The sequence below is a fragment of the Agelaius tricolor genome, unplaced genomic scaffold (genome assembly GCF_023055355.1).
Source record: "Agelaius tricolor isolate 1412-34295 unplaced genomic scaffold, bAgeTri1.0.p SCAF_34, whole genome shotgun sequence".
In the NCBI taxonomy this organism is placed as follows: domain Eukaryota; kingdom Metazoa; phylum Chordata; class Aves; order Passeriformes; family Icteridae; genus Agelaius; species Agelaius tricolor.
The window spans coordinates 6,545,519-6,567,487 of NW_027269294.1; the positions used below are offsets into that span (position 1 = coordinate 6,545,519).

The window sequence follows — 21,969 nt, forward strand, 5'->3', positions numbered from 1 at the left end:
CATTAATCACACACTGATTGACCTAAACCACTAAATTCTAGTGGAAATATTTGATCAGGCAAAAGTCTTAGTTAAAGTCTTAGAATGGTTTGCTACTGAAAATATTTTTATCACTCAACTCCATACCATCTGAAGAGCTGAAACTTCTTCTGTCAGCCGAGAAACCTGCATGTTACATTGCTTCTTTGCAGTGTCTACCTGTGATCAAAACAAAACTCCCAAATTAGTCCCATTAACTTCTTTTCCATCTTGCTTTTTGATATATATATATCAAAAAGCAAGATGGAAATATATATATATATATATAATGTATAGATATATTATGTGCATATATGTATATACTACATAATATATATATGTGTATATATATATATGTATATATATATATATATACACACACACATAATATATATATATTATGTAGTATATAGGTGGTGCATGAATATAAAGCATGGAAATAGCTGGGACTGCATTAACTGACAGCTCTTATGACATAAATGTTAGAAGGATGATTATTATCAATCCACACTACTTGAACTGAGGGTGTTTAGGGGAAAAAAATCACAAATGAAGACACCACAAGTGCCATTCACATCTTCCCAGTGCAGCCTTCTCCATGCCAGTGTCTGTAGAGACACCAACACTTCTGCTTCTTGTTGAGAACACGTGTCTAGACAATAAATGCTGAAGAGGATGGTGTTATCAGCATGCTGCCTTGCCACTTAGATTATCCAAACTCTTGTGAGAAAACTGCTTGTGATGACCATGCACCAGCAGTTGCTTTTCACTCTGAGGAAAACCAAAAAAATCTTGCCATCTTTCTGAACATCATAACTTACTTCCTTTCTAATTCTTGCAGCAGTATTTTCTGCAAGTTGAGACATTTCATCCTGCAGTTTTTTGATCTCTTCCTCCTTTTGTTTCTCCCCAAAGAGTGCCTAAAAGAAAAATAACAAAATGAAATATCACTGATATTTCAGTGTGATACTAAGAGCACCAAGAGAAAAACACACATTGCTCAAAAACCACCTTCTTTTCCCTTTTACTTTTTACACTGAGACTCAGTAACACTGACAACATGTGGCACTAAATGCATGTTCTTGGAAACCACAACCACACAAAGAGTTAGAGTCAGAAGATGCCTTTTTCTATTGGGACTTGGAGATTTTGGCTGAGCATGGAATTATACAGAAGAAAGCACAGGAACCCAGAGCAAAATTTCCACCTCAGTCTCCTGCAGAGCAAGGAGAAAACAATTTGAAACACAAACTGTTAACAGATATATATATTAATGTGCATGTTTTTTTATTCTGTTCATTAACTGAACATGATTTTTTTTTCTTACGTTCACTGAATTTTCTTCCCAGTTTGAAAAATTCAGGATGTTTAAGCCAGAGGAGTAAATTAAGAATTGACTACTTTGTTTTGGCTCCTTGAGCCTTGTTTTCATATCAACATTTTTGGCATAAACGTTTTTCTATGATAGTTTAATCACACATTGTACACAAAAGTTTCTTTTAAGGCCCTCCAATGTCTAGGTTTCTTTGTTGATGACTCTGTACTTTCCTTGCTTCCTATGTCTTGTCTTTAACAGTTATAAATTCATAACAGAACCTTCCTTTTTTTTCCTGACACCAGTATTTGGTAAGAAACTCTGAACTCTTGCCAAAAACTTGGGAAGATTCGTGTTTAGGTACAGTGTTATCACTTAGATGACCTTGATCCGGGCACTCAATATATGCTTTGAAGTTTATATTAATATAAAATATAAGTATATATTTATTTATATATAGTTATTATATATATATTTATACATATTTATATCTATTTATATATATTTTATATATAAATATACTATATTTATGCATATTTATATATAACTCTGAATGATGAGTGGTCACATCCCAGTTTGCTCTCTGTGCATGACTAATTTTAGCATAACAGACACAAAAGAAGCTGGCTTGTGTATCCTAAATATCCTAATTTCTAGGAAACACCTCCATCCAATGACTTACCTGACTCTTTTGCAGGTTAGCTTCTTCCAAGAGCTGTATGCAATCTTGGACTTTAGCAACAGCATCATATGTCTCACTTTCTAGACTGGCAGACTTGGCCTGAAGCTCTCTGATCTGTTCCTCCAGGGCTACTTTTTCTGTTCTCAGCTGCTCAGCATCTTGAACAGCCACACACAATCTACAAGACAGCAGAAATTTGACAATGTGATGGTCAATCAGGACACTGACCCATTCAAACTGAGCTATTAGTAAGTATCTATTCATAAATTGCCCAAAATGCATTGTTTTCTGCTTGTTTTTGGACAGAGTGTTTTGAGTTTGATGATCAATCAAGTCCTAGAAAGAAACAGAATTACAGGAGTTAACTCAGCTATCTAATCTCAGAAGATCCTTTGAAGAATCCCAGTGATATCCTGGGATAGATCACTGAAAATGTTCTATATTAAACCAGAACAGAACAGCCCCAGAAGAAATAAAAGTTCTTCTCTGTGGAGGAAACTGAATAATTGGATGTGGGCAATGAAGTTGCAGCTACAGTTTTAGACCAAGAAAGTCACTGGTAATTTCACAACAGCTCAGGAATTCTCATTGTTTAATTATGATTGTCAGCATTGGCAGGCATGAGAAAGGACAAGAGAGCCTCAGAGGGATCATCAGAAACATCTTTGTTACTTCCTAACATGTTTGCCACAAAACATGCAAGGACAGACAACCCCTCTATTTTTGCAGGGTATAAGTTTTTGCCTGTGTCCTGTTAGCAACACACAGTGAGCTCTCTTTACCTTATTTCCAACTGTTTTATGTTGGACTGCATTTGCTGCAAGCGTTTGTCAGATGCTGTTTCTCTCTCCTGGGCAGACATCCTGTCTTCTTCCTGGAAAGAATGAAAGTATTATCCAGACCTGATCTGAGCTGAACAAAGTAAAGATATAGTCACATAAAACAAGCTAGATAACAACTTGCAGTTCATTTAATGTCAGCATTCAGAAAATGACTGCCCACTCAGTTGCAACAGAAATGATTCCTTTCTCAGAATACCTTTCTCTCCAATTGGCTCTGAAGCTTCTCTTTTAATGCCACCATTTCTTCAAGCTTAGCATTTGCTGCCTGCCCATCTATTTTGGCTTGTCTGTATATAAAAAGAAAAACAGTTATAAGAGAGGGTGAAAAAATGGCTCAATTAAAACTTTGTCACAATAGCTGTGAAGAGCAGAAAAATTCCAAAATACTGTTCTCACAGGGCAGAAGAGGTTTCCCCCTTCTTCTCCCTGTGTGGCACAGAGAGAGAGGAATACCAAATTCCAAAAGTCCTGCAGAAATTACCACACAGATTATAAGGAAGGTGTATGCATTGATTAAAGGACTAGGAAATCAAAAACTTCAAGTGATTCAATAACTTAGGGATAATCAGTCACAGATACGTAACAGAGAAGTCTTTTGCAGAATTACATTTCACTTTAAAGCAACAGGATCAGGAATTAAAACAATCATTGTACACTTTTGAAGAATTCAGCTGACGTGCTCTGTAATCTGAAGGAGAAGAGGGGAAAAAATCCCCAGGAATAGTTAGTGAATCATGTTAATGACTAGTGGCTTTTCATCCTCAGTAGAAAAGTCTGTTCAAAAAAGCAACCCTCCCATTCCTCTGACTTGGGAACAGAAAGACACAGAGAGCCTTCACCTGGGCTGTAACCCAATTATTCAGGCTGCATATTAGGCTAAATTTAAAAACCAATGACTGACTCTGTCATAAAAGCAAAAGTGAGCAAACATGTATTAGATTAGCTCATGCAAACTGCAGCACCTGTAGTCACAAACAAGCTGGAAAATATTTCATACTTTTAACAAAATATTTCTTGTAGAAATACTGATTTTGAATTAAGGGCATACAAGTCAAGAGTACTGTACCTACATGAAAATGTTAAGCAAAATATACAATCTGAGCAATTCTACAGAAATACTTCATTTCAGCCCAATTAATTGGATTAGTTAATTTAAGGTTACAGTTTTTTTAAGATGCAAAAACTACAATAAAAACATTATTCCTAAACACATGGTCTTCAGTGTGGGCCCAAAATTTTGATCTTAGTCCATCTGAAACAATGCATCTTTCTCCTACAAGAAGTACTGGAAATTCAGGAGGACGTTAAATTGCCTCCTGCAAAATATTTTACAAGTGTTGTAAAATAAAATAAAAAAAGGCAGCACAGGAAGGGAAAAATAAGAAAAATGGTCATAAAAATCAGAGCACCTTAAGTATTAACAATGCATTTTAACAGCCAGGTTCAGATTCTGATCAAATTCAGAGGTCTGCATTTTACAGGCAACAATTTGATTCTAAAGATACAGCTTTTATTCTTTATTGTACAATATATCTTTGACCTAATTTTGGCAAGTTATCTCTCTCTAAGAGCTTTAAGATTCTGAAATGCAGATCCATGCCATAGCTATGCCAAGTTTTTTTAATTTGTGTGTTTCATCCAGGCCGTACAAAGCTAATTTAAACCTCAATTCTCTAACACACAAGTTGTTTTTTTTTTTTTAATCTACTTTTGCATTCCTGACTTAGTAGTCTATTTCCATAAATCATGTAAGACTATGGAAAACATCCCAAAGGATTAGAATTGTCTGCACCATATGCTATATAATCCATGCAGACTACATCTTCATGTTATAGAAGCAAGTGGTAAGAATATTCCAGACTTCCTGGAGAAACACTGCAGCACTTTCTAGGGTCAGACAGAGCTCCTGCCATTAACTTTGGGAATAAAAAACTGTTTTTAGGGGGGAAAGGACTTCAGGCTGATCTGAGAGGAAGGTGAGCATACATCAGTGTCTGTAACCAGAGATGGAATGAGATGGAATGACTGAATTGCTTATTTTACTCTCAGTTCATAAATCCACTCTTGAATGAAATAAAATTTTAATTTGGCATCAACCATCACCAGCTAAAAGAGAGAAGAGACACAGTAAACTGGCATTGAATAGCTGTAAACACAAATAATTATGAAATTTTGTCACAGATATTATTTCTCCTTTCTCGTGACGTACTTCAGGAATGTAATTAACACTTCTTTTACCTTTAACTTCCACAGAACCTACAGTTTAGAGCTCTTCATTGATAAGAAGTGAAAGCAAATTTTATTAAAAAAAATTAAAACTTGGACGCTTGTTTGAACATTCAAATTTCAGAACTGTAATGAGCAACCACATAACTGGCTTTTGAGCAAACTGCATTCTAATGAAAGCCTAACTTCAGAATTAGTTGTGATGTGATACTGCCAATTTTTCTTTTAAATCAAAGGTCAAATGTTGACTGTTTCAGGGAAAAGCTGGACCTTTTGGAACACTAACTGGAAATATGTTACCATATGTAACACTAATGATGTCTAGCAAACTTCAGAAACAGCTACTGAAACCATTTTAACTGTGAGGATGAAATTAGCTTGCAGTACAAACAAGGCCCATGACACAGCAGCAGGTCAGGAAAACCTACAGAAAAGATGGTAATTCTTCTTTTCATTTATACCTCAGTTGTTTTCGTAGCTGCTCTAGCTCCACATCTTGTTCTGTCACAGTTTTCAGAAACTGCTGATTGGTCTGTGAAATAAAGAGAGATTTGTAATAAGTTCACTATGGTTCTGAAAATGTTACACGTTACACTGAGATAGTAGAGATGACCACAATGGCAGGCAGCATTCAAAATGCACAATATTCTTCTTTTCTCCCCTCTCTCCTATTAGTTGCTAATGCTCTTCTTGCTTTTTTGACTGTTGCTAAGAATTGTTTTCAGGCACTTCCTACTTCTAAAATATCTATTCTGAGTGCTAACAGTTCATTTCAAGACCACCACAGCACACTTAAAGTAAAAACCCCATCTTGCCCAGATCTATTATTTTGGTCTCATTAATAACAACAAAATATCAGAAGAAATGAATTCAGATAATCAATGAGATCTTTCTGCAAATTTCTGCAGTTTACTTCAGTTCTTACTACCCTAAGTATTTTTACATCAGCAATGAACACTCTTGCCTCAATACTGAATCTCATTTCCAGAGCATAAATAAATATGCTGAGCAATTCCAACCTGAGCACATCCAGGAAACACAGCTGTTTTACCACAATAAAAAGTGTGACTAATTAACATGTCTCCTCACTTCCTATTTTTCAGTTTGTTAGTTCAAAAAAAGGGCTTCATGCTTTATCCCATGACATCTTTATGCCTTTGGTAACAGATGGTGCCAAATGTTTTTTTGGATAATGCAAACAAATGGATTACCTTTATCTTAAATATTGTCTTAACTCTTTTCTCTGATGTGAGGAAAAAATATTTCACTGATAAAAACAAGAGTAGACTAGGAGTCTTTTTGCCAGTATTCAAAACAAACACTCAAAAAAAACTCATAGAGGAATCAAAAAGAAGCTGCCCAGTCAAAAACCTCACCCCCTCTTTCACCTCAATTTTTCAACAAAAAGCTACTTGAGGGATTCTATGAAAACTGCTTGTCAATTTTGCAAGGCCTAGGCTAAAGCTTATTAACTAAGAAGTCTCACAGTCTAAGGATGTGGATAAAGCACTGGAGGGTTATTAGAGCTCAGCAAAATGTGCATAAAGGTGACAAAGACACTGAAGACAGCAGCACCAAAACAGGAATGGATAAAAATGTGCCAGAGCTAGCATATCCAAGAGGGCATAATTGAAAGAAAAGTTTCCTTGGTGAAGACATGTGTGAAGTACACTAGCCACATACTGTAATTCTGAGTGAAGACTGCAAATTTGAGTGGCACCAGGTATGTGTGAAGGCCTTTTTGCTTTGGTTTTGCACTTTGAGGGTCTATTAGGAAAATAAAGAAATTACTAATTCACTATTCAGAAGGTTTTACTCACCACGTGCAGTTGGCGAGTCAGCTGCTGAATGCTACTCAGCTGATCCTAAAAAGAGAATTCAGAGTTTCTTATAATTATTACAGTCAGAAAGAGTGAATAATTAGAAAGCTTCATTGTCAACTGAAAACATTTAAAAAAACCTTATACATGTAGCAGTGTGTCTTCACAGATTTCAGCTGGATTGTTTTTAGCTGTTGACTTCATACCCCATAAATCAGATTTACTACTGAACAATTTATCTAATTTTTTCTGGGTCACAAACTGCCTCTTTCCAAACCTCACATGCACTTACTATGAAAACATGAAAGGACACATGAACAGTGTTTTTAAAGAGTCACACAGACTGTGGTGCTACTACAAGCATTTTTGCTAAGCAAAGTAACAGACATGCATCCACTGATTAAAAAATGCCTGTTTATGGACATTTTAATTTGTTCTTTGCCATGCAGGATGTCTTGTCTCTCTAAAAAACACAACTCAGTTCAGTTTTTGAGTCTCTGAATGGGAACTCCATCATTCCAGGAGAACTGGCCTAACTCAGAAAAACCATCTGCAGCATGCCAGGTGCCTTCAGAGCAGAGGGAGGACTGAAGTGTTTTCTGAATGTCCTATCTAACAGTCTCAAGGCCAAGGCTATGCTAGGAACCTGTTCCTTGCCTTCTGTCAACTCCAATTCTACTTGATCTTAGCTATTTCTATTTACCTCTGACAGCTGTTTGCTGCTCCTTCATTGAAAGCTAAACCTAAAATAAAATTTTATTTAACTGGAGAGCTGTTTTCTCTGGGAGACATTTAAGAGTAAAAGGCTGTTTAGCCTCATTCTTGTCAAGGTGGAATTACAATGCTCCAAAAATTTAGTTACTAATAAGAAATGGAATCTGGAAGCCCTCCAACAGCTACCAATGGCTCTCTATACTCTACTGTGTGAGTATGTTATTAGTAACTGACAATGCAACACAAAAAGTAATCTAACAGAAGAAACAGGAGCAGAAAGTTGGAACCACACTAAGATCAGAGTCCTCTTAACTATTCCTTGAAATAATTATGAAATTTGACAGAGTACAACAGCTGCACAGACTGTTTCTCAGAAAAGATCACATCGCCAAGGTGAACTTAATACTACAAAAACCTGAAAATCAGTAAATAAATATTTCTGAGGTGAGCTGTAGCTGTGACCAAAAGTCAAGTGTGTTTGAAAATAGAGAGGAAATATTAAAAGAATTTGTCGGTTCTCTCCTAGAAATACATGTAGCAAAGTACATAAATGCATCAAGTTTCTATTAGCTCTTCACACACTGAGCATCTTTACACAGCTCATCAGAGCAGAACAGCTTCTCTAAGAATTTCCTGAAAGGCCTTCCCCAGACTCAGCAGAAGAGCAACAGGCTGCTAAACACAAGCTAGCATTAGACAAAGGCTAGTCAACTTGATTTTTCACTGTTTACTTCTTTACTGAATAACAGCAGGAAATAGTGACTTCTTTTCCAGCTATCCAAAGGAGAACAGATACAGAAAGACTTTCAGCTCAGAATTCAGAAATCTTCAGCAACTTTTTCAGATGTTTTACCGTCCCGAAGATTTCCGACCGTGCAATTCAAACCTAGGATTATTTATATGCACGTGCCCATTTTGTGTACATATATATATATATATATATGAAAAAGAAAAGAAGAACAAAAATAAATGCGAATTACACTCTGCTTTTTCCTCTCAGCTATGAGAACGTGTGTTCTGGTGAGGCGCTCCTGGTACTGCTGCTGAAGGCGGTCATGCTCCTGGGACAGCGTCTGCCAGCGCTCAACTGCTCGGTCCTTCTCCTGAGTTACAGAACAATATTCTATCACAGCACGTTTGTCCTCAGCTGGCATTGGCTAAAAGGACAGGTCTTCACTTCTGTTTTGAAGAAATGCCATTAGCTCTACTGTTCTCTGCACATATTTTAAAATTTAAATTCAAGTGCAGAAAAATACTTGACGCTTGGAAGTTCAATTTCCACTTCTAGTTGCCTTTTTGTTTAAAGAGTTCAAACTTTCACAGGTCTTTAAGGTAGGCCTGCAGTATAGACACTATTCAAATACCAAAATTCAATTGATATATTGCAATAAACTGAACAAAATTCACTTGTATTTTTACACTTAGATACTATTTTCTACATCCCACACTTCCCTCCTCATATCACATTACAATAGTTTTGATTAAAATGACAAGTTGCTACAAAAAGCTTGAATTGAACAAAATATTTAATGGAGTTGCTGATCATGAATTTGACATACAGATGAAGTCAACTAGGTAAAATTACTGACACAAATTGATATTAAAAATTATTTTATGAATCCAGGAAAGAAGTTTCTTCAGTCTTTGAGTTCAAGAGGGGCTCAAAACAGCCTCAAGGAACTCTGATCAAATGATTTCTGAATCAAAAAATAAAACAGCCTCCCCTAATCTGCCAAGGCACAACAAGAGAAATAAAACAATATAAATGTTTCATCTCACACACTTGCTTTGCCACACGTAGTTCCTCTTGAAGGGTTCTCACTGTGCCTTCATCTGCAGGAATATCAGTTTCCAGATGCACATAAGGAAGAGCCTCCAGTTGCTTCTCAAGAGGCTCTTTCAACTCTGCATGCAGCCTGAAATTCAAAGAACTAAGTTCAGCAAGGTATTTCTTTAAAAGGGATGTTTTTAACAACTGAAATATACTGTGCCTTCCACCTGTACATACTACTTCCTTCCAAGTCAGATTTAAATATATTCAATTATGTTCTATAAACAAAATGGACAGTTTGAGATAGTGTCACAACTAGTGCTTTTAGTGACATGGTAAAATCTCCTCTACCTGGTGCTCTTATCTATATTAAGCACTTCAAGATTCTAATATTAGGATCCTGAGTTTACTAAGTAGATTTCAAGGATTTCAAGGTCCTAGGAAAAAAAAGCTTTTTGATGTTTAGAAGTCATGAGAAACAGTAGCAGCAACAAAGCAGTGCAATTATTTACCTTTCATTTTCCTTGGTGACTTCTTCCAGTTTTTTCTTCATCCCACCCATTTGTGCCTGACACAAAGACACTCAAGAGTTAGCACTCATTTAAGTAACACCAACTCTGGTAACACTGTCCATTCTGTATTTCTGACTGACACTGTAAAAGATGGACACTTTAATCCAGCACAATACAGTAAATGAAAGTCAATTGCTTTTTTAAGGCAAGTCACAGGATGCCACTTGAATTTCATGGCTGCCAAGTCCTGTTACACCTCAGCATTTGGAAGTTATTACAGACATTAAACTTAACCTTTTGAAATTCTTACGGCTCTTAGAGATTGATTTTTAATTAACTCAAGTTTTTAGGGATAGAGTGGATAACTCATCTTTTATGCTGCAAGTATAAAAAGTTTAGCAATTCAGAGTGGATAACTCATCTTTTATGCTGCAAGCAGAAACAGTTTAGCAATCCACTGAGGAGAAACTCCAGTTATATGGACCAAACTGGCTGTTTTGTTTACTAGTGCAAGGAAGCCATAGTGCTTCTGTTGCCTCCTGAAACTGATCAAGCTGCAATACTATTTGCAAAATCATTACGATGGACAGATCAAACCAATTAAGTGAATTTAAACCAAAAGTGGTGTGTAACTTCTGCATGAAGATCACAAGCAAAAATTGCTTTCTGTGTACCATAAATTTTAATATCACTTATATTTTCAGTCATGTGAAAGGAAGATGGATGCCTCCCACCTCAACTCCCAGGATTACACTGATACAATTTGGACAATCTCCCAACCTTTTCACAGAAGCTCTCCATTCATCCCCTTGAGGCAGCCTGCAGTCCAGCAGCTTTGTGAAGCATGATGAAAACCAGTGCCCACATATCCACCCCACTAAAAGGAGAAATTTCCAGTCCGAAATGCAGGGAATGCCCATACCTGATAAAGCTGCAGCTGCTCTCTCATTTCCTCCACCTGTTTTCCATACTCTGTGATTAGAGCTGACAAGCTAAGAAGTTGAAAAATATGATCAGAATAAGTTTTGGAAATGCTGAACTGCTCTGATAATTAACTAGTTTGAAAGAATTTTGAATCTAGAGGCCAGAACAGAGCAGTCACTTTTCTTGAGTTCCAAGCTTGACATTGCTCAGAATCAAATGAACAAATTTAATCACTACTTTTAAATAATGATTATTAACAGCAAGGGTTCTAGATAGCAGAAATAGAACATATAATGGACATAATACATTACCATTAATACAATATTAATATTTCATTGAGTCACACAGAATCCCACATATTAAAAGACTAGACTACAATGCAGAACACTGTAGTTCTACTTCTATAACATTCTCTCTCCTAATATTTTCATAACTGCTAGGAATTCTCTGAAAAGTCCACATTAAAAGCAACAAGAAAAGCTAGATTATTTTTGTAAGAGGAAATTACAATGATCATGAAACCATTTACTGATAGATAACTGTTAGTTGAAGAGTGCCAAAAAAACATTTTAAAAACATCCCCCAATCTCAACAGACAGCAGTTACCTGTTGCAGATCAGTGCAGTCTTACCAGAACTTTTGTTTATTCTCTCAAAACTTGGACTAGAAATTCCTTCATTCATCTCTCATCCTTGATTTTACAGCTTGTGGCAGCAAAGTCAGTAATTTAATTTACTGAATAAACACAATACCACCCAAAACCAACTTTTACAATAACACCATTACAGACACGTGTATACAAGACCTAGTTCATCTGGATATTTACACTCCTGTGAGCACATGACAATTTCCTTCAAACACACTGCAGTATTCCCATGTATCACTTGGAATCAGTTACCTTTGGTCCATCATCCTGGATCCTGATGTGCCATCACCACCAAGGGCATGCTCCTGTAAAGGAATAATAATCATTAATAATTGCACATAAATGTATGTGGTTTTAAACTTTTATATGAAACCCAAAACTGCCTGTACTGTAATCTGTACACAACATGCCACAGAATCACTTTCAGATTTATGTTCAAAAACCCTTGAGTGCTGGCCCCATATGAAAAAATAATGATTTTTTTTTTTTTCCTGAACATGTTCTGATCTAAAGCATAATTATATCTGAGAGAAAATCAACTCAATCTTAAAAGAACCATCATGAGTTTGTGTAAGTGCTTGGTTCATTTCCATGCATCTCAGCATCAGGAAAGCACTGAGGCCCGAGCTTCTGCACAAGCTTTCAGACAGGCTTATGGTACCCAGCACAAAAAGCTACCTCAACATGAGGCCAATCTCTTAGAAAAGTGAAATTTGTACTGAATTACAAATCAAGTGCTCTTTCAGGGATAAAACTTCCAGAAATGAACCAAAAATACCACAATCCACTGTTAGGGCAGTTTTTTTCTGCTGTTGCTCTGTTGTATGAAGGACCCAAAACAGGGCCAGACAACACTGAAGTGAGCTGTGCTCCATGTTTGGAAAGCTGTTTATCACAAAACATAATCGAAACAATTCTTACTATTTCCATGCCTGAGTTCACATACCTGCTCAGCAGTAATTCTTAGAACCTCATTGGTTTCAGAGTGTCCAAGTGCCATTTTTAGCCTCTGATCTGAAAAACACCACATCTGAGAATCATGGCTACAACACAGGCCTCAATCTAAAAAAATGGGACTGGCAGTCAGAAATATGTTTAACAATATAATGCTTCAAGGGCAAAAAATAAAGTTTCTAAAATTCTTCCATTTAGCACAACTGTTTTAAAAAAAAGTACTTGAAAAAAACCTACAGGAACTGTAATAATAATAATAATAATAATAATAATAATAGTACTGAATTCCATTCCTGTTATATTCAGTTTTCTTTAAGAATTATTTTTCCTCTGTTTTGTAAAACTCTGAGTAATACTTTTGTAACTGGAATGGATAACCAAGAAGAAAAAAGAAGTTGGGAATGGCTGTATTTTGATTTAAACAACTTCTTGCCTATTTTTCTTGATACACATCCCATGGTTCTTTTACTAGTTCTAAACTTCTAAAGGAGGATATAGGAAAAAGACAGGGGGGACACAAAGGAGGTAACAGCAAAGGAATGCCAGGAAATAGGAAGGGGAAAGTTGCTGCCCTTACTAGCCAAAGGATGTAAACCTGAGATGCCACAGGTGCAAAAAGGGACAGATTTTAAACATCACTTATAGAAGCTCACTTCCAACAGTAAAGCATTAAATACATTCCAAAAAAAGTTCAGCATGTACCACAAAAGTATGGAATGGAATGGAGGATTATTATTTGTAGGTCTGGCTATTAATATTTCAAAAAGAATTCAGGTAAAACTCAGCCTTCTTTACAGCTATATATTTAACACAACAAACACTCTGCAACATTAAGTATAATATTGCTTAGAGAATCTCATTTCAGATGCATTACACACATCCAGTGTTCTACAACTTTGATTTTACATTTGTGAAGCAAGAGAAACATTAATCCATGCATCAGGCTCAGAGTAGGCCTAAAACAACTTGGGGCTCAGCTGGCATTGAAGCCAACTTCATATCTTGTCCTGTGAAAATGTATAAATATTTCTTAAAAAAAAAAAAAAGATTAAATTCTTTGCTAGGAAAGGGAAAAAAATTCTCACTGAAAGAAGAATAAAGTGCTGGAATGCTCTCTCCAGGAAGGTGGTAGAATCACCATCTCTGGGTGTGTTTAAAAATAGCCTGGGCACGGCACTGGGTGCTATAGTCTAGTTGAGGTGTTAGGGCATGGGTTGGACTCAGTGATCTTAGAGGTCTCTTCCAACCTCACCATTCTGTGATTTCACAGTGAATTTAGTCCGAGCTCTACTTAGATTCTAAACACTTACAAAATAAGCTACAGCCAAAAGAAATATATATGAAAAGGCAACATGTAGGGGGATAGAATATAAGTAAATAAAGGAAATATAGAATGTAATCTTACCCCCTAAAGAGTTGCCAATTATTAAGCATTAGGAGCAGGCCTGATGTTAACAGGCCACAGCTGTAGCCAATAAGAAGAAGAGTGTTATAAAAGAGTGAGGTGGTGGGAACTGGAGTTAGTTGGCTGTTGTGAGGACAAAGAAGATTCAGTGCTGGAGGAGCTGCCTACAAGAAACATCAAGGAGGTATGAAACTCTAGCAATGTAGAACTTTTGCAATACAATAATAACAACAACTTTCTAATATTTGAAAAAATATATTTTTTTCATGTCACAGGATAATGTAAAGCCCAAGAAAGATACAGATTTTTGAACCAGAATGGCTGTGTTATCTCAGAAGCTTTTCTGCTATCCTTGGAATCAAAAGTTGGTTTTTTCACCTTTGCCAGCACATGGAACTTGGTACCCAGTGAAATTCTGAGGTCTCAGTGATGGAGCTGCCAAATTTTCCTGCAGCGCTAACTGGGGACAGGGACATTCCTTGGGACAAAGCACATACCCCATCTCCAACTGCTAGGAAGATAAACTCAGCAAAAGTGAGTCTGTCTGGCCAGTTATTTTGTGGGTAACTTAGATGTGTTCTTTTTAAGTCATATTAAGTCCATCAAGTAACACATAATTAAAAATACTGATTTTAGTCCATAAAGCAAATTTCATGAATAATTGGCAAGAGAGCTTTCTAAAGTGTAGGAAACGCCAATCATTTGTATTTAAAATTTTTAAATATTAAAATTTTAAAAGCTTAATAGTAATAAAGCGGTTATAAAGATAGTATATAGATAAAACATGCATTTTTCACACTGTGGTTTCATTACTGGGAAAAATCTGTATTTTATGATTGGCTTTTCGCAAATATTAAAATGAATGTTATATGTGTTGTGTTAGGAAGTTATGCTGCATTAATTCTCTTAAGTAGTGTGTTAAATATAGTTTTAGGTTATAAAAATTGTTAAAATAGAAACTATGCTATGTAGGATACTTTTTTTAAAGAAAGGACTCGCAGCGAGATTGCAGCCACAGGACACCTAAATCTTTCAGAGAAAAAGAATTTATTGCCCTCTTATTAGAAGAAACCAACTTCTTCCTGCCTCAAAGGCGCTGTTAGGATTTGGAGGAAGAAGTTGACACTGACCAGACAGAATCCTGTTTTTGAGTGGAATTTATCCACCGTGTATCAAGTGTATGAATATGCAACAGGTTATTGTTTTTAAGGGTTAATCCTTTGTTAACGTGTGCCCTTTTTTGGGGCTTATTTTGCCCAGAAAGAGGTACCTGGACGCCCGTAACTCTTTGGTTCTATTGTGGCATATTGTTCTAATCCAAATTGTCCAAGTTATTATTACTCCAATTGTATTACTATTTTTATAACCATTTTATTACTCTTAAACTTTTAATTTTTTTTTAAAAACCAAGTGATTGGCGTTTTTCACAATTACCAAAGAGCTATTCATACAAAACCGCACGTGCTTTGGCCATCACCCTCATTAGCAGCTTTTCATTGCTGCTGTTTAGCTAACTAAAAGCCCTTCCTTCACTGGGAAACCTACGGAACACAAACCTTCAGACTGGTAGCGAATTTAAACCCTCATTGCCCACACTCACCCGGCCGTGCCTCGCTCCCGGCTTTCCCCAGGCAAACTTCACGAAGCCCCGGCGGGAAAAGCCGCTTGTCCGGCTGGAGCTGTACCGGAGGAGGGAAAGAAAACCCAGAGCAGCACCGGAGGAAGGAAGGCGGCAGGAGCTGTACCGGAGGAGGGAAAGAAAACCCAGAGCAGCACCGGAGGAGGGAAGGCGGCAGGAGCTGTACCGGAGGAGGGAAAGAAAACCCAGAGCAGCACCGGAGGAAGGAAGGCGGCAAGAGCTGTACCGAAGGAGTGAAGGAGGCTGGAGCTCGCCGGGGCGGGACGCGCTCCCCTCAGCCGCCGGTGCCCCGGGGCGGGACGCGCTCCCCTCAGCCGCCGGTGCCGCTCCTCCCAGAGCCCGCTCGGTAAGGAGGCAGCCCCGGTAGCAGCGGAGCCACAGCCACTCCAGGGCCCGGCGGAGCAGCCTCACAACCGCCGAAGGCTGGGACGGGCCCGGCCTCTCTCTCCGGCCCGGCCGGCAGCGCCGCCCCCCGTCACGTGGGGAGCGGCCATGGCGAGGCCCTGGGGCCGGGTGGGAGGAACGCCTCGTTAAGCTCTGCTTTTGGTGGGGCGTTCTCTGCTTGCTGTGGGTTAAAGATGGGTTTTTAAATTCCCTTCGGCGGGTCAAGTTCCCTTCGGTGCTTAATTTCCCTTAGGGAAAACAATCGGGCTGTGGCCGGAGCAGCAGAGCTCTGCCTGCAGCTCTGCCCATCGGAGGCTGTGGGCAGGCGGGACCGGCCGCTTCTCCCGGGGAACCGGCGGCAGGAGGAGAGGACACAGCCCGAGGGTGCATCTGGGGAGGGACAGGTTGGGTTTTAGGAGTCAATTCTTTATAAAAACGGTGATTCGACTTTGGAACGAGCTGTACGCTGTCCCTGGAGGTGTTTAAGGAAAGGCTGGTTGGCAGTGACTGCAAATGAAAGCTCTAGCTAGTTGCTTCATTTCCTGGTGTCTCAAGCATTAAAAGTTTTCCTTTCAGTCTGTTTTTCTGATGTTACCAAATCCTCTAAATTCATGTAGTGGACGCCGTTTTGTTTATCTGTCCTCTTGATAAGTATTTCTGGTGGTTTTGGAAGGTATTTACTTAGATGTATGTGTGAAAAGCCTTAAGCTTAATAAGACTTGAGAATCATTTGCAACCCTGCGGGTATAAAAACCATAAGAAACAGCATTTATGTAACTGTTGATTTAGGTTTTTTACAAAGCTAGTTTGTTTCGGTTCTGATGTCTATAAACATGACTTGGTAATTGACTTTGTACCAAAGTGTGTGTTTGGTTTTTTTTTCCTGGGTAGTCAAAGGGCAATTCATACGGAGATGGAATCTGAGATCTTGACAGAATTTGCCTTTTTCAGTTCTGTAGTACCCGAAGATGGAGTTTCGCATTGAACACACCTGGGATGGTTTGCCTGTGAGCCACGAGCCGGTTTCAATTGGGCTGAGGCCGGATAATGCAGGATTGCTGATGGAAGTTCGGGCTCCTTTCTTTAATGACCCTCCAGCACCTCCCGGGGAGCCAGGGAAACCTTTTGGTGGACTCTGGGACTATGAGGGTAAGTGTAACTCTTCTGCAAGTATATTTGATTTCTGTAGACACTGGTCTTTCTCTGTATTTCAGATGCCTGGTCTTTTTTTTAAGAGACTTCTTAATCTGTGATAGTTTTTTTTTTTTTTTCCAAAACAACCCCAAAATCAGTGTTCAATAATCTGTGTTGATTTCAATAATTTTGAAGTTGACTTCCTGATCCTGTCAATAGTATTTGCACTCAAAATTAGGTTTTGGGTTACTGATGCAACTTGTGAGCTATCAGAAGCTTGACGTATTTGCGTATCAAAATAATTTTGTGGCTTATATATATATATATATTTAAATCCCCTTGTGGCAGGAGAAGTGAAATCCTAAAGACTGATTCTGCTTTTGCTTTAAGAAGTGAAGTGTTTTAATCATTTTTCCAAAGTTCCTTTGAGGGATGGGAAGGTGTGAAACCTAGAAATTACACCTCATGAAATGCAGTTCAAATTGTACCTAAATGAAATGGGGCAAACTCTCATAGTAGTGCTGGGTGTTTTCTCCTTTCCTGTCCATAAAGTCACTTTTACCCACTGCTTTGAGTAAAGCAAGCCTTGAATATTTCTAGCAGTCCCTTACATCCTGATTTTTGACCTATTCTGATTCAAACTCTACTAAAATGGTATTAACACCTCTTTGGTGTTATTATAATAAATATGCTTAAGTAAAAATAAATAAAGGTGTCAGTCATATCATAATTCAAACTGAAGTTTTCTAATAATGTCGTTGCTGTGAGAAGCACTGTTGTAATTTTACACGAGAAACACCATTGTAGTTCTATTTTGTGTTCCTGAAATGTGATTCAGCATTCAAGTACAGCTTGAATGTGAGTACAAATGTGTGCAGCTTTCAAGTACACCTGGAACAGTAATCCTCTATCCAAAATATCCCTCTACAGGGAAAAACCATTCAAGAGCTAAGTGCTTTCTTATGATTTTTGAGATTTAACAGTTTTAGTTACAGGGTGTGTGCCCTGCTCTGAATGTGTGAACTACTTTCCCTTATTTTCCTGCTGCATCAAGCTAAGTGTTTTCAAAACTGGGATTGGTAAAGCTAATAAAGCCAGTACAGTACTTTACAAAGCTCTTTGTGATCACAGCAATTAAAAATAGGAGCTCCTGAAGCTGGAATTGTGGCACAGCATTTTGAATATTTGGGTTGTAGTTACTGTGTATGTGTCAGTTACTGTGTATGTTACAGTAGTGAGTCAGGCTCTGGTGTGGCACAGGACAAAACCCATAAAAATTCAGTTGTATTAATGGGATATGAAGATCTCAGGATATGACAGATTAGTTAATATAAAATACTGACAGCTTGTTTGTTTGGGTTTTTTTAAAATTTTTTTTCTTTGGTTTGGTTTTTTTTCAGTTGTAGAAGCCTTCTTTCTGAGTGACAAAACTGAGCAGTATTTGGAAGTTGAGCTTTGTCCGTAAGTATAGCACTTAAAAATAAAATAAAAAATCCCAAAAGTTAATTTACACTTGCAGTTCTAATGCTTGTGAGACACATGTATGAGGGGGACTAGACACAGAAATTGTGTCAGTATGGGGAATGTACATATTTGGGGTGGTATAATGCCCTTGACATATAACTTGACATAATTTTAGGAAAACTGTGCTCTGATTCTTTGACAGCCACGGGCAGTACTTACTGCTGCTGCTTTCTGGCAGAAGAAAAGCATGGAAAGTAAGTGCTCAAGTACACTCAAAATGATTTTTATTTAACTACTTCCTCATCAAAAGATAGCCAGTACCTCTTATTTAATTTTTTTCCCTCCTTTAACAGGAAGAACTTCCTTTGGAGTTTGAGGTGACCAGAATGAAAACTAAATGGGAGGGTAAAGCTCTTCTCCCTTGGAGTTATTTTCCACCATGCACTGACAAGTTCAATGCATTTGCAATTCATGGCTCGGGAGAAGAGAGAAAATATGAAGCACTTTATCCTGTGCCTCCACACCAAGTGCAGGAAGGACAGGAACCAGATTTGTAAGCATAAAATGACCCCTTCTGTAAAAGGGTTGCACTCTTGTTGGAATACTTGAAAAAGCTCATCTGGTCTTTGGATTGAATGCCCTTAATATTTTTATTATGGTACTTAGCTCTGGATTCACTGCTGCTGGACTTTGTATAAAGTACTGTAGTTAGTCCTTGGTTTCCATGATAGGGGCATAGAAAGTTACACTTTCAGTACCATTGGTATCTGCTTTTATCACCTTTCTCATCTAAATCATGGGTAGGTAATTCTACTTTTCCTTCTTGACTTCAGCTCCTCCTGAGGTGCTGTTTTAGTGATAATTTCATTGGATACATTTCCAGTAAATCTCTTCTGCTCCTCCCCTACTGGTCTGAAAGCTTTCACCTCTACAGATGATTCCATGCTATGGAAAAAATTGAAAAGGCAGACTAAACAAAACAACAAAAAAAAAAACCCAAAAAATATTAAACCAGCAAATTTGGATTTTTGATTTTTAAATTGTGCTTTGAGCCTGTTTATTTTCTTTGCCCGTGAGGTTGAGATGATCTGATAAAACCTGTTACTCCTGGGTATTTTGTATAAATGAACCAGCTCTAGAGACACACCATAGCTCTTAAAAAACTTGTCAGACAACATAAGTGATGGTGAGGTAGGGTAAATTTTTGATAAATTAGCCTTTATTTAAGAAAATTAGGCTTCTGCAGTTGTATATTAAAAAAATCTGAGCTATTGCTAATAAAGCACATCAGTATTCTTTGACAAAGGGGAATTTTTATTTTTATTTATTGCACTGGAGAATGGCTGTAATACCTTTTAAGAGGGAGTTCTTTCTGTAGTACCCCTTTAAAAAAAACCCTTGTCTTTTTCAGATGTTGGTAGCAGATGAAATTGTGTGAGGAGACTGTTCCTTGCTGTTTTCATTACTCTGTTTGTCTTTGCTCTTACAGATAACTACAAAAGTTAGGACTTTGTTTATTTCTCTTTTGTTTGCAGTCATCGTTTGGAGTTTTTCAAAAACTTGAACCTGAAAGCACTAACAGGAGAAGACTGGAAGCAGCCTGAATCAGATATATGGAAATCTCTCACTAAATGAATGGATTGGGGCATAAATTTTTGTGATGTTCAAGTTGGCTGAAGCTGTGTGGGAACAACTTCCTCATTCTGAGCAGAGGTTGTAGGTACCAGATTAGCAAGGCTTTCCTTGGCACCAAAATCATGGATCAGTCTGGAAATCAACTGCAAAGCTTGTGGATCTGTTGATTCTGAATGTATGAATGGCTTGGAGTTTTTCATCTGTGCAAGAGGTGAATGTGCTGCTGCCAGTGCAGGAAGAGAAACGCGCTGAAATGGCAGCTGTGCTTTTGTGAGAGCTCTGAAGTCTGATAAGGCAAATACCAGGATTGAGTTTTTTTGGTTTGCTGCATTTCTGTTGTCTTTTAACTGCTGCTTGTTTGTTTGTTGACTGCTGAAGGTGATCCTTTATATGCCTAGGTTTTTTGCTTACAATCAGGAGGAAGAAAAAATGGATTTTGGAGGCTCAGTACTTGCCCTGCAAGGGGAAAACACTGCCCTTTCCTGTATGTTCCTGTGCCTGAAGTTTTCCCTTGGTTGATGTTCAAGGGGGAATTATTATCTCACAGACCTCTCTGTGGAGTTTCTAATGGTGTTTGAGTGCAGAGGATAGATTTACAAAAGGCTTTATGTATTTCAGGTGAAGTTTTTGGGACAAATCATGCTCAGTAAAATCTTGTGGTATAGTTGTGTGCATGCAGAAGCAGGTTTTTTTTTTTCTAAGACTTGTTACATCACTTCAAGAATTCATCTTGGATGTCTGAAGATATTTTTTTTTTTGGCATACCACTGAGGGCTGGAGATACTGCAGGTGTATATTTCTGTGTATGGGCATGAGTCATTTTAACAACAGTGAATATTCCTAGGTGGCAACAGCTAATCTGTAAACCCTCACAAGATTTACCAATCTTATGTTCCTTTTCTTTGTCTAGCATAGCAATTGCTGCTTGATTGTGGCTGCTGATTTAATCTTCTATAAATAAACTTTAAAAATGTGAAGCTTGCCCACTACTTAGATCCTGGCCAGTATGTAGCAATAAACACATTTTGATGGTCCTGTTTTCTTTGCTGTCTTTGAGCTTAACTCTGGCTGTAAGTTCTGCTTGAGAAGAAGTTGGGAGTATCTCACTTCTGTGAAGAACATCTCAGTGTGGTTAATATCTGGGATAAACTGAACTAGCATGCTTTGTTTAGCTTTAGATTCTGTCTTTGTGCTTTCAGTTTTATTGACCTGTGCTTTCAAATTTGAAGATATTAATAGGTTTTTTTTCCTGTGGCAGACTTTGACATGTCAGTGCACTCAGCCATCCAATTTGCTCTGTTTCAATTAGGCAGTATAGGTTCCTTGCTGTAAAGTGCCATCTGTTGAAAATTGTAAGTACTGTACAATCAGTTATTTGGCTTCTTTTCTACCTTCTATCCATGTACAGTTTTCTAAAGAATGACATCAGTCTGAAATATTCAGAAATTCAATAGATATTGATTAAAGCATCATCTAGACATTGATGCCTCAAAGCTGCTTTAAGAATTTTAGTCAAAACCAAAATGCCATTTTGCAAGACTTTTAGACTTTATTTTGAAAAATTTGTGAAAAAACTGTGTGCAGAGATTCAAATTGGGTGTACTGCTTTTCTCACAGAGGTTGTTTTCACCTGAGGAATGATACTTTGTATGTAAAGGACAGTAAATAAAATTTTTTATTTATCTCTTGTTTATTCCTACTTCAAACTGACTGCTTCAGATTTGACTTTGGATGTTAATGATGAACCTGGAGAGAAACCGATGATTTTCCCCAAATAAGTAATTGACAATAAAACCATCATCCTTGCAGTATGACATGCAAATGCTAGGTGCTCCAGAAAGTGGAAATGATGTTTGCACTCCCAAAGACCTTGTTCTTTTTGCT

The 21,969-nt window shown here is 37.7% G+C and overlaps 2 protein-coding genes across 8 annotated transcripts in view; one reads left to right on the forward strand and one right to left on the reverse strand.

Moving 5' to 3' along the window:
* SCLT1 (sodium channel and clathrin linker 1) overlaps positions 1-15,563 on the reverse strand; it is a 30,584-nt gene extending 15,021 nt beyond the window's left edge. For 2 of the 5 annotated variants that reach the window (XM_071452409.1, XM_071452408.1), the window contains exons 1-14: positions 15,430-15,556; positions 12,417-12,479; positions 11,723-11,775; positions 10,823-10,892; positions 9,901-9,956; positions 9,401-9,533; positions 8,598-8,720; positions 6,904-6,948; positions 5,545-5,615; positions 3,054-3,144; positions 2,798-2,889; positions 2,016-2,193; positions 840-938; positions 127-198 (exon numbers count right to left, since the gene is read on the reverse strand). In XM_071452409.1, coding sequence (XP_071308510.1) covers positions 127-198; positions 840-938; positions 2,016-2,193; positions 2,798-2,889; positions 3,054-3,144; positions 5,545-5,615; positions 6,904-6,948; positions 8,598-8,720; positions 9,401-9,533; positions 9,901-9,956; positions 10,823-10,892; positions 11,723-11,775; positions 12,417-12,470 — 1,137 coding nt within the window. In that variant the 5' untranslated portion in view covers positions 12,471-12,479; positions 15,430-15,556. Of the gene's footprint in view, positions 1-126; positions 199-839; positions 939-2,015; positions 2,194-2,797; positions 2,890-3,053; positions 3,145-5,544; positions 5,616-6,903; positions 6,949-8,597; positions 8,797-9,400; positions 9,534-9,900; positions 9,957-10,822; positions 10,893-11,722; positions 11,776-12,416; positions 12,485-15,423 lie in introns of those variants that run through there. The other 3 variants (XM_071452410.1, XM_071452412.1, XM_071452411.1) reach the window with 3 other exon arrangements.
* A 138-nt stretch (positions 15,564-15,701) lies between these two features.
* CUNH4orf33 (chromosome unknown C4orf33 homolog) lies at positions 15,702-21,767 on the forward strand. Of its 3 annotated transcripts, none has more exons than XM_071452415.1 (6): positions 15,702-15,814; positions 16,804-17,001; positions 18,387-18,447; positions 18,653-18,704; positions 18,804-19,003; positions 19,986-21,767. In XM_071452415.1, exons 2-6 carry the CDS (start codon positions 16,821-16,823, stop codon positions 20,083-20,085), a joined length of 594 nt encoding a protein of 197 aa, XP_071308516.1. In that variant the 5' UTR covers positions 15,702-15,814; positions 16,804-16,820; the 3' UTR covers positions 20,086-21,767. The 3 variants fall into 3 exon arrangements, with proteins under 3 accessions (XP_071308516.1, XP_071308517.1, XP_071308514.1); XM_071452416.1 differs by lacking the exon at positions 15,702-15,814 and adding an exon at positions 15,945-15,981; XM_071452413.1 differs by lacking the exon at positions 15,702-15,814 and adding an exon at positions 15,963-16,256.
* The last annotated feature ends 202 nt before the right edge of the window (positions 21,768-21,969 follow it).

Excerpts from the sequence above, each read along its gene's own strand:
- CUNH4orf33 (XM_071452415.1), top strand. The coding sequence starts at position 16,821 with ATGGAGTTTCGCATTGAACACACCTGGGATGGTTTGCCTGTGAGCCAC. Across the intron at positions 17,002-18,386 it reads TGGACTCTGGGACTATGAGG|TTGTAGAAGCCTTCTTTCTG; the intron begins GTAAGTGTAACT and ends GTTTTTTTTCAG. Across the intron at positions 18,705-18,803 it reads GCAGAAGAAAAGCATGGAAA|GAAGAACTTCCTTTGGAGTT; the intron begins GTAAGTGCTCAA and ends CTCCTTTAACAG.